The 12508-nt window shown below is 39.0% G+C and overlaps 1 protein-coding gene across 5 annotated transcripts in view; it reads left to right on the top strand.

Moving 5' to 3' along the window:
* Positions 1-453: 453 nt before the first annotated feature.
* The window catches only part of LNPK (lunapark, ER junction formation factor), a 49874-nt gene continuing 37819 nt past the window's right edge, over positions 454-12508 (top strand). For 3 of the 5 annotated variants that reach the window (XR_005955610.1, XR_005955609.1, XM_041473376.1), the window contains exons 1-5: positions 454-524; positions 4251-4332; positions 5554-5598; positions 6760-6947; positions 10303-10361. Coding sequence is in view for 3 of the 5 variants with exons in the window: in XM_041473376.1 (XP_041329310.1) it covers positions 4306-4332; positions 5554-5598; positions 6760-6947; positions 10303-10361 (319 nt within the window). In the remaining 2 variants the exon portion in view is untranslated. Of the gene's footprint in view, positions 525-1113; positions 1219-4250; positions 4333-5553; positions 5599-6759; positions 6948-10302; positions 10362-12508 lie in introns of those variants that run through there. The other 2 variants (XM_041473378.1, XM_041473377.1) reach the window with 2 other exon arrangements.

Here is a 12508-nt window from a genome sequence, read left to right as displayed (position 1 = left end):
TGGCTGTGACCCTCAGGGGACTCCGCGCCCGCCTGCGGAGCACACACGCAGCACGGCGCCTCTTGGTCAGCGCTGCTTCACTGCCGGAACACCGGCGTCAGGGGGCCCGCCAGCCTCCACATGAGTTTGACCCTCGCGTTCCTGCGTTTTTGCCTTAAAACACCGTTATTTTCTGTAACAGATCAGCGAGAGCCGCAGGAAGACAGGCTTGGCGCCCCCGGCCCGGCCGGCGGTGAGCGCCTTCCGACAGCGCCCGCTTGGAATTGGCCGGGCACAGCTGCCCGGGACACCGCTCGGGCCGGGCCGCGAAGCGCGGCGGGAGCGGCGCAACGCCATGCCACGGCACGGTCGGGTACGATCCGGTCGGTACGGCCGGGCACGGCACTGTCCGGAGCGGAGCAGAGTGCGGAGCGGAGCAGAGCTGCCGCGCCCGCGCGGGGCCTGGTGGGAGCAGCGCCCTGGCGCCGCGCTCCTCCTGCGGCGGCGTTGGCGGCGGGCGGGATGCGCGGCCCGCCCCGCAGCAGGTACGTGATGGAGGGGGATGCGCGGCCCGGTCCGGCCCGAGCGGCTCCGCGGTGGGAGAGGGGCGCGGGGTGGCGGGTGAGGGGCGCCCGGCGCTCCCCATAGGAGCGCGCAGGTGCCGGCCCCGGGGCGCGAAGCGGAGCAGGGCTGCAGGTGCCCCCTCCCACTCCCTCCTGGCCGCGGGCAGCGGGCCGGGGTGGGCCGTGGTGCAGCCTCGGAGGAGGAAGCCCTCGGCTGCGGGCAAGGGCGGCGGGCGCCCTGTCCGGAAGCGGTAGCGGTGCTGTCCCGGCCGGGGAGCCGAGGAGCGGGGGGCTCCGCTGCCCTCTGGCAGCGCCCTGCCGGCCCGCCGGGCCCCGCGCTGGCCGCCCCTCGCGCAGGCTGCAGGGGTTGGGTTTCAAAAATGAGCGCCTGACCCACCCACTTGTCGCTCCGTCGCTGTGCAGTCCGTCTGGGAACTAATTTGCCTTTTTAATTAAGGCTCTGCAAAGCATAGGACTTCTGTGGGATGCTTCCAGACGGAAACGGCCGAAAATGAAGTTTAAGTGGAAACAAGTATAGCATTTTGTTGTAACTGAGGCGTCCTAGGACAGGCTAGCAGTAGGTGGTGGGTGATGCTCCTCGTTTGGTTTTGCTTGTTTCCTTGTCCGCGGCACTCAGCTGGGGAAACTTTTTCTGGTCCCAGTGGAAGTTTCTGAGGTCAGTAAGTTTTGAGTGAACTGTGAGCAGAACTACAGATTCAATTTGAAAGTTAGAATTTGTATTCTTTGTAGTGGTAAATATCTAAAAATGCTTACAGAAAGTGGAATTACTAACTTTGCAAAAAAGTCCTATTTCAAAAGCATTGCCCATTCCTTAAGGGGAGAGATCTGTATGACTGTATGCAAGGCCTTGATTACAAGTTTCTAACTTCCTTTTTTTTTTTCTTATAATATGTCTTCTCTTGGTGTTATTCAGCCTTGAATTTCAGCATGTCAGTTATTAAAATTTACTTGGGAGACTGAGTTTTGGAGAACTTTTAATCTTTAAAACATTAACAAGTCTGAAGAAATTTGAGACTGACTTGATAAAAGTGTAATGAGATCATGGAGCTATTTTCTCCAGTGGATGGGCGTGGATGACTTAGTGGACTTACGCCTCATTCAAAGGAGAAGCTTTCTCTGCTCTGGTCTCTTAGTCTGGCACTTCTGCTTTTTAATAAATAACTTTAATGTTCTGGAAGTAGAGGAGCTGCTATAAATATTTTTTTTTGAGAGAGTCAGGTAATAAAATTGATAGTAGTGTTTTCTTAAGCTTCTCTGTTCAGTGTTTTTAGTGCTTTTTTTGTCTGCTTGAAGCCTAGGACATGTTGCAGCTATCTTACATGTGTATTGCATCACTGATAATGTGTGTGGAAATAAGTCCAACTGCTCTGCTGCTTAGTCAGTGAAGTGCACAGCTCAGTGCTAGAGTGCAGTCTTCAGAAGGGAAAAGTCCTATGCAATAATTGGTTGTTTAGAGCATGGGAAGGAAGTAACTTGTGGGCAGTCTCTTGCCATGAAGAGTAGGATTGATATTAGTGGTAGGTATGTGGAGTGGCAGGTGAGGAGGAAGGAGGAGAGTTTGAAGCAGTTGAAGACAATTTGTGTTGTCAATAAGAAGAGAGGGAAGAAGGAGAACATCTGAGGCACTCCATAGTAATCATAGAAAATATTCCAGCTCCTCACTGAGGATTCAGTGACTGAACTGTAAATGTGAATCTAGTGGCCCTAATGATTCCTTAATACCTCTTTGGGGTTTTGGTAGTATTTCAGACTTGCAGAGCAGCATCTGTAAAGCCTGTCATCATCACAGCTCCTGTAAAATCAGATGCATAGTGACACTTGTCGAACCTGTTTCTCTTCCAAGCATTTGCCAGATATTTAAAAAAATCTTGTGTGGCAATAGCACTGTGTATATGTGTCATTGCTATAAGTCAGTCACCAGTAGTTCTAGGTTAATTTGTTCCCAAAAAATACTCTGACACTTCTAGTGGAGAGGTTCTCAAACTAGGGTTTGAAGGAAAATGGCACACACAAAGGCCGTGTGAACATCTCTGTGTCTCTCTGTTTCCACAGCTGAGAGCCACCATTGCTTCTAACAGCAGTGGCAATCCCAGGGAAACAACCTAGGTTTAGGGGCCTTGTGCTGGCTTTACAGACTTCTCAATTGGCTATTTGACACAGTATCTTTATTGCAAAACCATGTAAAAGCTGTCTCTGTCTGTAGAAATATCTGGGAAGAAAGTGTAGGCTCAGAGCTACTGCAATACCCATTGTGCAAAAGCTTGCCTGTATCCCCAAAGTCACAGTTGTGTAAAATTCTTGGTGTTGGATTGTGTGTTAAAAAAAAAAAAAAAAGACTGCCGTTTTACTGAGGTGAGTTGCTGCAGTAGTGATTATTTTGAGAATTTGTTCGAGTCCAAGGGGTAATTGCTTTTTCTATATCTCACCCCTTTGAGCTACTAATTTGGCAGCAGTGGAGATAATTTGCCCATCTGTTCTAGCTTCGTTCTCGTGGCATTTCTGATATGGATTTCCTTATCTTTAAGGATTGGTTTCTGAAACCAGTGGGGCCTATAGTTCTGAAGTCCTTGGCTTTCTTAAAAGGTGGGGAGGTTACCAGACTACAGCAGTGTTTGTGCTAGTGAGCAGTGTATGTCCTATACATATTAATCACTCTAACAGCCTCAGACAATTTGAAAACAAATTTGGATTGAAATGTATCTTTCCATTTTTGGCCAAAGGAAACTTAGTAAGCAAGAAAATGATCACTTATATTTCTGTCTTGCTAGATCAGTGCTTTGTTTTAATAAGTGTTAGTGTTTCATTCCAGAATGAAAAAGTTTTCAGTCCTGGTTGGGATTGAGCATTAGTTTACTGTCAGGGTTTGTTTTGGACTGATTACTTTTTTGTTAAATAGGTAAAAAACTTGTATATTAAATGGATGGAGAGAAAGTCTGCCATCCTAAGGTTCAATTGATTCAACTATCTTCTAATGGGAAGTTGCTACAATTTGTTTCAGGAGCTTAGACCCAGATTATCAAATTAGTGTTGTTCATGGGTTCCAGGTTTGTGTAGGGTGAGGTGAGCTGCTCTTGCCCCTTTGGAACTGTTTTAGACTCATTTGATGTGCTGGTGACTGGGCTGTGAGTTGTGCAGGGAAGACTTGCCAATGCAGTGCTTTTGTATAGCAAATGAAATCTTTGAAACTGGTTCTTTGAACTTAAAACTGAGTGCATAGCACATTCTTGTTGATGAGAGCATTTATTTGAGAAATTTTCTCATTAACAGGGTGTTAATGCTGAATGTCTAGAGTTACAGCTAAAAAGGAATACTGAGCTATGCTTAGGGGCAGCAGAGGAAATAACTAGAAATCAGTATCTTAAATAATGCCCAATACGAAGTTTTTGAAATTGTTTTTTTGCTGGAGTATTTTGGTGGCTCTTTTTGCAGTTCATTTGTGCCTGTGTTTTTGAGTCCCTACTGGTTAAGTATTTCCAAAATAAAAATAACTTTGGCCACATCTGAGCTGATCAACTGACTTACAGGATGGCCTGTGAATCAGAAAACTGAATTTAGAGATAGCACATAGGTAGATAGCTAGACAATGGCTTTATCCAACATTTTGATTTCTTAAGATGTTGGAATGAATTTGAGAATCTTTGATTATGTTGTTAGATTACTCCTAAGTGCTGAATGCTTTATTTCTAGCTGTGAATTCTTGTAGAAGATTGATAGCTCTGCCAGCATTTGTCCACAATAGAAGATGGGTGGATTAATTTCAAGATGGAGGGTAAGTAACATTGTATAACAATGTAATAACCTTTAGTCCAGAAGATGGGGGTATCTGGGACATGTTGACTATTAATGCTGGCTGAATGATAGTGCTGAACTTTTCTAGTATGTCACTTAAAAGTCCAGTAGTGAGATATCATGACCAAAAGTATTCTTTGCTAAATCACTAAGCTGTGAAACTCTGCTGTTGTCCTTAATTTCCTTTATAGTACCAGTCTGGCACTGGCTTGTTTAACTTAAAGAAATGCAGTTTTAACTCTTTCTGTAAATCTAAATACTTTTGTGGTGCATCATTGGGACAGAAACTGCAGCATTTGTGACTTGAAGTGTTGGTGACCTAGATAAAAATGGGTATGTGCAGAATACATTTCTGGTTGTTTTAACAAATGGTTTGGTAGCTACTTATTCCTGTACGAGTCTGTCTTCCTATCTGCTTTTATTGGTTGTTGAGTGGTGTACTGAGTTTATGAGGAAGAAGAGGCATGAGGTTTTTGACTTCTCTCCTGGCAGGTGTGAGTTGCTCGAGTTTAGGTTTGTCTTTGCTTATTAGCAATTGACTGCAGAGTCTTCTGTACAAAACTCCATTAAAGGTGAAACTTCAGGTGGAATGTCTGTTTTGTATAATAGAAACTCACTTTCAGAGTGATGCAATGTGAGCTGTGGCTTTTGAATTTGTAGTGTGAAGGCTGGGGAAAGATTGTGGCTTGATAATTCTCAGAATTTAGAAAAGATTCCTAGAAGGAGGATTTCCAGTTGCTCCTGTAGGGAATTTTACTGGTGATGACAGCCCTTATTTGCAGGTGCTTATGATTTATTTACACCATGTGTCCTTATATGGAATGAATAGTAATAAAAAGCTGGAGTACTCAGATTAGGGCTTCCTCTCTATATTCTCTGAGTTTTGCCTATTTCTGCCACTCATCAATTCTGTTCTTGTTTTGCTTTCTACCTACACATTCATTATTGCTGTAGAAGCATTATAGATTTTCATTTTTTGTGATGTAGGAGAGGAGCTTTCGGGTTAGAGTAATGCCAGCTGTAAAATCGTGATTCATTACAGTCATTTCTATTTGTCACACTAAAGTAGGAAAATGTCTTACCTTTATGTAGAATAGATAATTTATTAATCTATTATGAGTATGTCTTTTTGTTGGGAAACTGTTAATGTACAGTAATCCACAAAATACTGGATTAATATCTTTGTTCTTTCCCTTGTAAGCAGGCAAAGCCTTCCACTGTAGAAGTATTAGAAAAAATAGATAAGGTATGTGTTTGCTTTTTGGTGTTCTGTTTGATTTTTTGTTTAGAAATATGTCCTTTTTGCTGGCCATGTCTTTCTCTCACATTAGTAAAATAGTGTAATGAAATTTTAAATTATTTTGGTAATTATTCCAGTAGTAGAGATTTTGCATATCAGAGAAATTGTTACAATTTTTCCCCTTACTGTTTAGTAATTTAAAAAATACCAATACCGTATAATACATAGTGAGAAACTACAGGGCAAGTACATATTTAGAGAGCCTGAAATGGGAATGAATATGAAGCTGCCTTGATTACACAATTCAATTATAACTAATTGTTAAGGTCCCATGTAAAGTAAAATGTCACTAATGCCAAGTTCCATTCCTCAGGTTGATTAGAAAAGCCTCAATGTATGGTTTTATGTGTAGAAGTTGTAACTAGTGGTAGTAAGGTCAGGGGCAGAATAACTGGGTAGGTTGTTCAGTAATCAATTGTGATTTTTCACCAGCATGTGTGACAGATGTCTGTATTCTGTCTGTTTTGAAATATGCTGTTGATATTTTTGTTTTCCTTTTAATGAAACTGTGAGTACTTCTGTTGTCACTTGAATTACAGTTGCAAGGGTTAGCATAGCAGAGCATTGCTTGGTCACTTATTAATATACCAGAAGCATCATACAGATGTTCATGATTTCACTCTTAATGTGAGGAAAGTACTGAGAGGAAAACAAGTATAGTGGTGGAGAGGTTCCAGCAATTTGACATGTTAGTAGAAAAGTGTCAGAGGCATTTAACATTCCACAGGTACCTGATGAAAGCTTTAGAATGCTGAGTATGGTTAGTAGTGACTTATGTGATAGTAAAGACTGCCTTTCATAAGATACTGGTATTTTTCACTTGTCCCAAATATACTAATGCGTTAAAAATGTGAAAAAGTGCTGATTTTTAACTGTTCTTACCAATTGCTAATAAGGTGCAAGTGGCCCATATCATAGCCTGATTAGTGTGGAGTATTTATGCTATGAAAGTTACCTTTGGGCAAATATTGTCATTTATCAAAGAGCTGCTTGGCTTTTCTAAACAAGTATCAGACTGATAGGGGAGATTTTAGCAAACATTTAAAGGCAGCTTAGTAAAACCTCTTACTAATTGCACTAATAAGGCTGAACCCTCTTTATTTGCAGGAAATACAGACATTAGAAGAATTTAGAGAAAAAAATCAGAGGCTACAGAAACTATGGGTTGGAAGGCTTCTTCTCTACTCCTCACTTCTTTACCTTATTACTTGCTTAATTGTGTATTTGTGGTGTCTTCCTGACGAATGGACAGCAAGGCTGACAATGACACTTCCATTTTTTGCATTTCCATTGATGTAAGTAAATATGCCTTTTTTATTTTCTAACTGCTGTCTCTTTGATAAAAGGAGATGGAAAATGCATCTCAGCAGGGGTTTGGGTTTGCTTTGACAGTCCTTGAGATGTCATAACTTGCTGAATTTTTTCTTCTAAAATAGATTCAAGTAGTTAGGCAGACACTTTCTTTGAGGGGAATGTCTCTTCTGGGTCTGGGTTTAGTATACAACTAGGTCTTATCAAAAGATAATAGCATCTAAAGTTACTTGGCTTATCAAAATTATACTGGGGCTAGAGAGCTGTGTCTGAGCAGCAGTAAGATAATGTAGTATAAGCATAAGTGTTTTATTTTTACTCTATTTCTTGGGTGTTATTTTTTACTGCAGTAAAAGTAACATTACTGTACAGAAGAATGTAACATAGTAATGTTACAGAGAAATAACATTACTATACAGAAGTAACCAAAGGTATGTCATCTATGTGTAAAATGTAGAGTATAAACCTGGGAAAAATACAAGAATTAATGAAGAAACTTACTTTATGTGTTAGGTGACTCTTAACACAGAATGGACTTCAGCATGCTAATTGTGTTGAAAACTGCTTTTACATAATTAGCTGTTTTTCTGGAAAATCATTGAATGTTTTCTTCAGCAAGAAAATATACAGACTTCGTTGTATGTGAACTAGAGAAAATATTGCCTACATATTTGTTCCTCTGAGCGGATCGGCTGCTTATACTGATGAGTGGCTTTTGTTGTCTAAGAAATGTACTTTTCTAAAAGTAACAAAATGGGCTTCCGCGTCACTGAACAGTTGCTTTGCTGCCTCTCCTTCCTCCAGACTATGAGGGAGGTGAGAGCAGCCTACTGAGCATCTTTCCTACCCATGGGGGAGTGCAGTGCATTGACTAATTTGCTGAAATGATCAGAAGTACTTCCATTTGCACAGCACCTTTGTATGAAGGCATGGTTCGTACATGCCCTAGCTTTAGACTTGAAAGGCAGAGTCAAAGTAAATATTTGAGGGTTTGCAAGTTTGATGAGCATAATGTAACGTGTGGAAAACCCCCAAGATGAAAATGGTGTTTGTATGTCATACTGCATTATCCATAATATACTGATATGCTGCTGTTGTGGACTCCTGTGGAGAAGATACATGGGCAGCAGGATCTTGACTGGAAAGGATTAATATAGAAATTAGAGCTCAAATTAATCTTTGGCAGCAATATGAATTAATTTTGCTCTTAAGGACAAGCATTTCAAAGTCTTTGTTGTTAATGTGTGAGGCTTGTTCATGCTGATAGGAAAGGCTTGTAAAAGAGGAAGTATTGCCATCCTTCTTTCACATAGTTGTGATAGAATTAGTGTAGAAATTAAAGTTTTTATTTTTGAAGGTGATGGCTTCTTGTGCTGTGGTTTGAATTTACATGTTAGACTTTTTTATTCTCTAGTTTGTCTGCCAGTTCTGCTTATTTTTCTCAAGATGGCTCTCTGTAAAATTCTGATTTAGATGCCAGTTTACTAGCACTTTGAATCAGTCTGTTGTTCTCTTATGACTTGCAACTGTTTATCAGATTTTTTTTTTCCTTAAGCTATTCCCCTTCAGCTTTTTTTGGCAGATATGAATGGCAAGCAGCTGCCAGCTTGTCTTTGTTCTCGGTCAAGAGGTGACTCCATGCTGAATGCCTGGTGCCACCCAGTAATAGCTCTAGAGATTTTTCAGACCTAATCAAACTGGAGTATGTCTGCCTTTTCCAGCTTGCAGTCAGTCACCAACTTATTTCTGCCTTAGGTCAGTCCCTCAGGGTCTCAGCAAGTTACTGATGTTGGTAGAGCAAGTTAAGTTTTAGGAATATAACTTCATTAATTTTAAATGTACTGAAATACCCGAAAAGTTGAAGAAATACATTAGCATTTTAGAAGGGTGCTCTTCTTGAACTGATTTTTATTTGAATTAGTTTTAACTTGTGTGTTCTTATTTTCACAGAAATATATTTTCTTTTTTGTAAAATTGGTTGAAATGATCTGCTATTAAACTTTTGTCTTGGATTTCTTACAGAGAAAATGCTTTTTTATTTCATGATGTCTGACTTCTTATTTAGCATACAGCTTTAGGTAGAAGCATACATTATTTCATTTAAGAAAATGTATTAATGTATTAAGCATACATTTAAAAAGAAATAATGCTTTTGCCTGTGTAACAAGGTATTTAAGGCAATTTTAACCCTGTAATATTTATTTCTTTTGGTACTTTATGAAGACACATTTTGTGTTGCGTAAGCGGATAAATCCACCTGTATTATTAGATCAGTTATTATAGCACACCTTTGAACATGGAATACTTAAATTCATTTGTTTCTCTTACCGTGGATAGGCTGTTATCAAATTCCAAGTGCCTCATCCAACTTGCCTATCTTGGGCTGTGTTGTTAACACTTGAAGGCATTTTTAACTGGGCAACCATTATATAAATACATAAGATCTTCTTATGAATTAAGTCATTAAGAAAACTCTTAGAGCCTTTTGCCTACTTTTTTATGTATTGCTTTTAGTTAGATAACTTTTCTAGCCTTTAAGATAGTTTTTTTTTCTTAAATGAAACATTGCTAATTTAGGCTCTATTATTTAATTAACATTAGGAAGGCTTTGAATGCTTGGAATGGCTTGGTGTATGAGGTTTGCCACTTGACTTAGACTGAATAACTTACCAGGAAAAATGTCAGCTTAATATTAGAAGCAGTTCTAAGCTTTTAAACAAATGAAGTCCTGATGATTGCAAAGAGACGACCTTTCAAATGTAAAATGGTCATAGATCAGTTTAACTTCATCTTGACATAAACTGCTCCAGCTAAGTCAGCGGAAACCGTACAGAAACTGGGTAGACTGAGGCCGCTCTAAAATCACTAGGACTCAGGTCAGTTAATTCTGAGAGCATTTGTACAATAGCTCTATCTCATGGTTTTCATTGGTATTAGAATTCTTCCCACAAATCTCTTGGGCCTTAATTGTGGGTATGAACTGGTAAGTTTCTTTTTTTGGATAATATGCATTATAAATCTGTCAAATAAGAAGTGATGACTAAGTAATTTTCAGCTGAACATTTTTTAGCAAGTGATGATATTGCTGCTGCTGCCTTAGTATTTCTGCCTTAAGTAACAGTTAATTTCAATTGAAAAGATGCTTTTATTTAGGGCAATATTGATGTCTTGTTGACAAGGTGCTAATTTATTTTTTAATTTTTATATGAATAGTGTTTGAAGGTTTCTGTCTTTTGTATTTGTGAAATAAAATCTCATCTGCTAAGTGTTGTTTGCTAAAGGACTTCAGAAATACTGTAATATATTTTAATTAATATAATTCTTCTTTTTGTTCTAAAGAATATGGTGTATAAGAACACTGCTCATTTTTTTCTTTTCCAAACGGACAGAAAGAAATAGTAAGTACTTTTTTGCTTGTGTTTTATTTTTTTTTAAATAATATGTAGCTAGTTAAGAATGATGCTTGCTATGATAATGTAAATGGTTTTGATCATTTGGCTTCCAGGAAGACAAGAGTAGCCTTTTAGCTGATACTGAAATAGGTAGTATTAGCTAAACGTTTTTCTACCACATAGTTCATGAAAGAGCAGGAAGGAAACTGCTTAATCTTTCACTTAACTTATAAAATTGTGCTAACTTTCTCCTGTCTTTGCATGTGTCAAAAGTGTAATGGAATAAAATTTGATGTAGAAGTAGGAGCAAGGGGAAAGGAAATATAAACAGTAGTAGTAATTCCCTTGATACTTGCATCTCACAAGTATTGCGGCAGTCATCTGTTATCATTATACAAAAGGGAAGAGATTTATAGCAGTTGTGTCTAATTTATTTGTCAGAATATCTTTTCTCTCCCAAGTTCTCCAAAGCATACTTATGTGTACCTGAGTGGGAAAGGTATAAGTGGGTATTTTTCTGCTTTTTTGAGAGCTAAGGAAAATTGGAAGTTGTGTAACAAAACCGAGAAGTAATGGAGGTTTTCAAATATATATAAAAAGTTGTTGCATTTTGCATTAGAATGAATCTGCATGCTATTTAAAAACAGCATCTGTGGCATTTGTCTGCAGTAGTTAGAATTCATTTGAGACTTTCCTTGAAAGCAGTCCAGCCTGTAACAATATCTCATGGTGATGTGAGCAATAATACAGGAAAACCTCAGTGTTGCACTGTGTTTTATGACTTGCAGAACAGCATGATGTATTTAATTTGTGACAGCTTACAAGTTAAACATCACTTTCAGAATTTTTCTTAAACCGAATGTTTGCATTTGATGTGCAAGTGCAGAACATACATTTTTATGTAGAAATAAAATTGTCCATATATTCTGTGGTGCTGTGTGATTCATTTCTAAGGTGAAATGAATGATTTGCATTTCATGGCTAAATAAGAAAAAAAAGCATGTTTTTCTACTTTGCTTAAATGTCTTTATTGCTGTTTTGAGCATACAGGCAAGTCTGGTGCTTTTGTTGAACCTGTGTTTAAAAGGTTTAGTAGATGATAGAACATGCCAAAAGGGATTATTTCTGTGTGGTTCCAGAGACTGGATAAAAATGAAGTGTTTTACCTCAGAGATAAAAGTCCTATATTTGAAAAAGAAAAATCGAATGTAGGGTTGAAGCAGTAAAGCAAGAGAAAGTATAGCTGAGACAGCAAACTATCAACCCAGTTGCTCAAAACCAGATTTTTATTCTGGGCTAAGTTAGTATAACATACTGAGACACTGGAGGTGGTTATTTAGTACAAAAAAGCTCTGTGCTGGATAATTGATATACACCAGATTTGGGAATGATGCTGTGAATGAAGAAAATTTGTAGCTAGGCTTCAGGAAGGTGATGCAGAGAGATGATGGAATTTCAGTTTTTAGGACTGGTCAGGCAAACAACTGTTAATGATTTAGGCTGATCTGTCCCAAAGCTGGAGAAAATAAATGAGGTATATTGCAGGTTTTAACTTCTTTAGTATGAATTATTTTTTTTTCTGTAGGTTTAATTAAGATGACATATGTTGGTTTCTTGAGAGTACTTTGCAGTAATTTCCATTTGGCCATGTTTAAGGGGCAGGTGTTTCTTCAGGTTCTTGTTGAGTACAGCAGGTGAAGTGATCAGAAAGAAACACCCACGCTTGAAACTGATGGCATTGCTTTGTGGAAGGCTATGCTTGAAGGTGTTCTAGGCATTTATGTACCAAAAGCACTTGCAGTTTCTTGAGTAACCATTGATAGCTGGCTGTATTCTGCTGTTTATTTGGTTTCATGATACCACAGTGCATTGCAATACATTTTAAACTGTTAATCGGGGGCAATGTGTTCTGATATAAATGTAGCATTTGGTGAAAGGAGGTAGCTTAGTAATTTGAAGATGCACACTTTATGGAATTGTCCATCTTCTGTAGTCCATCCTAGGATTAAATACTGTATTTTTCCGTGTTCTATTAACAAATGTGGATGGTTGTAGTTACCCTTTTATTGTATAAATAATAGCCTTTCAAATATGTGCATGTCAGTTTTAGTGTTTTGCATTTTACATTTAATAAAGAGGTGTATTTGATAGAA

The sequence above is a fragment of the Pyrgilauda ruficollis genome, unplaced genomic scaffold (genome assembly GCF_017590135.1).
Source record: "Pyrgilauda ruficollis isolate IOZ18807 unplaced genomic scaffold, ASM1759013v1 scaffold3, whole genome shotgun sequence".
Classification (NCBI taxonomy): domain Eukaryota; kingdom Metazoa; phylum Chordata; class Aves; order Passeriformes; family Passeridae; genus Pyrgilauda; species Pyrgilauda ruficollis.
This window is presented reverse-complemented; position numbering and strand designations above follow the sequence as displayed.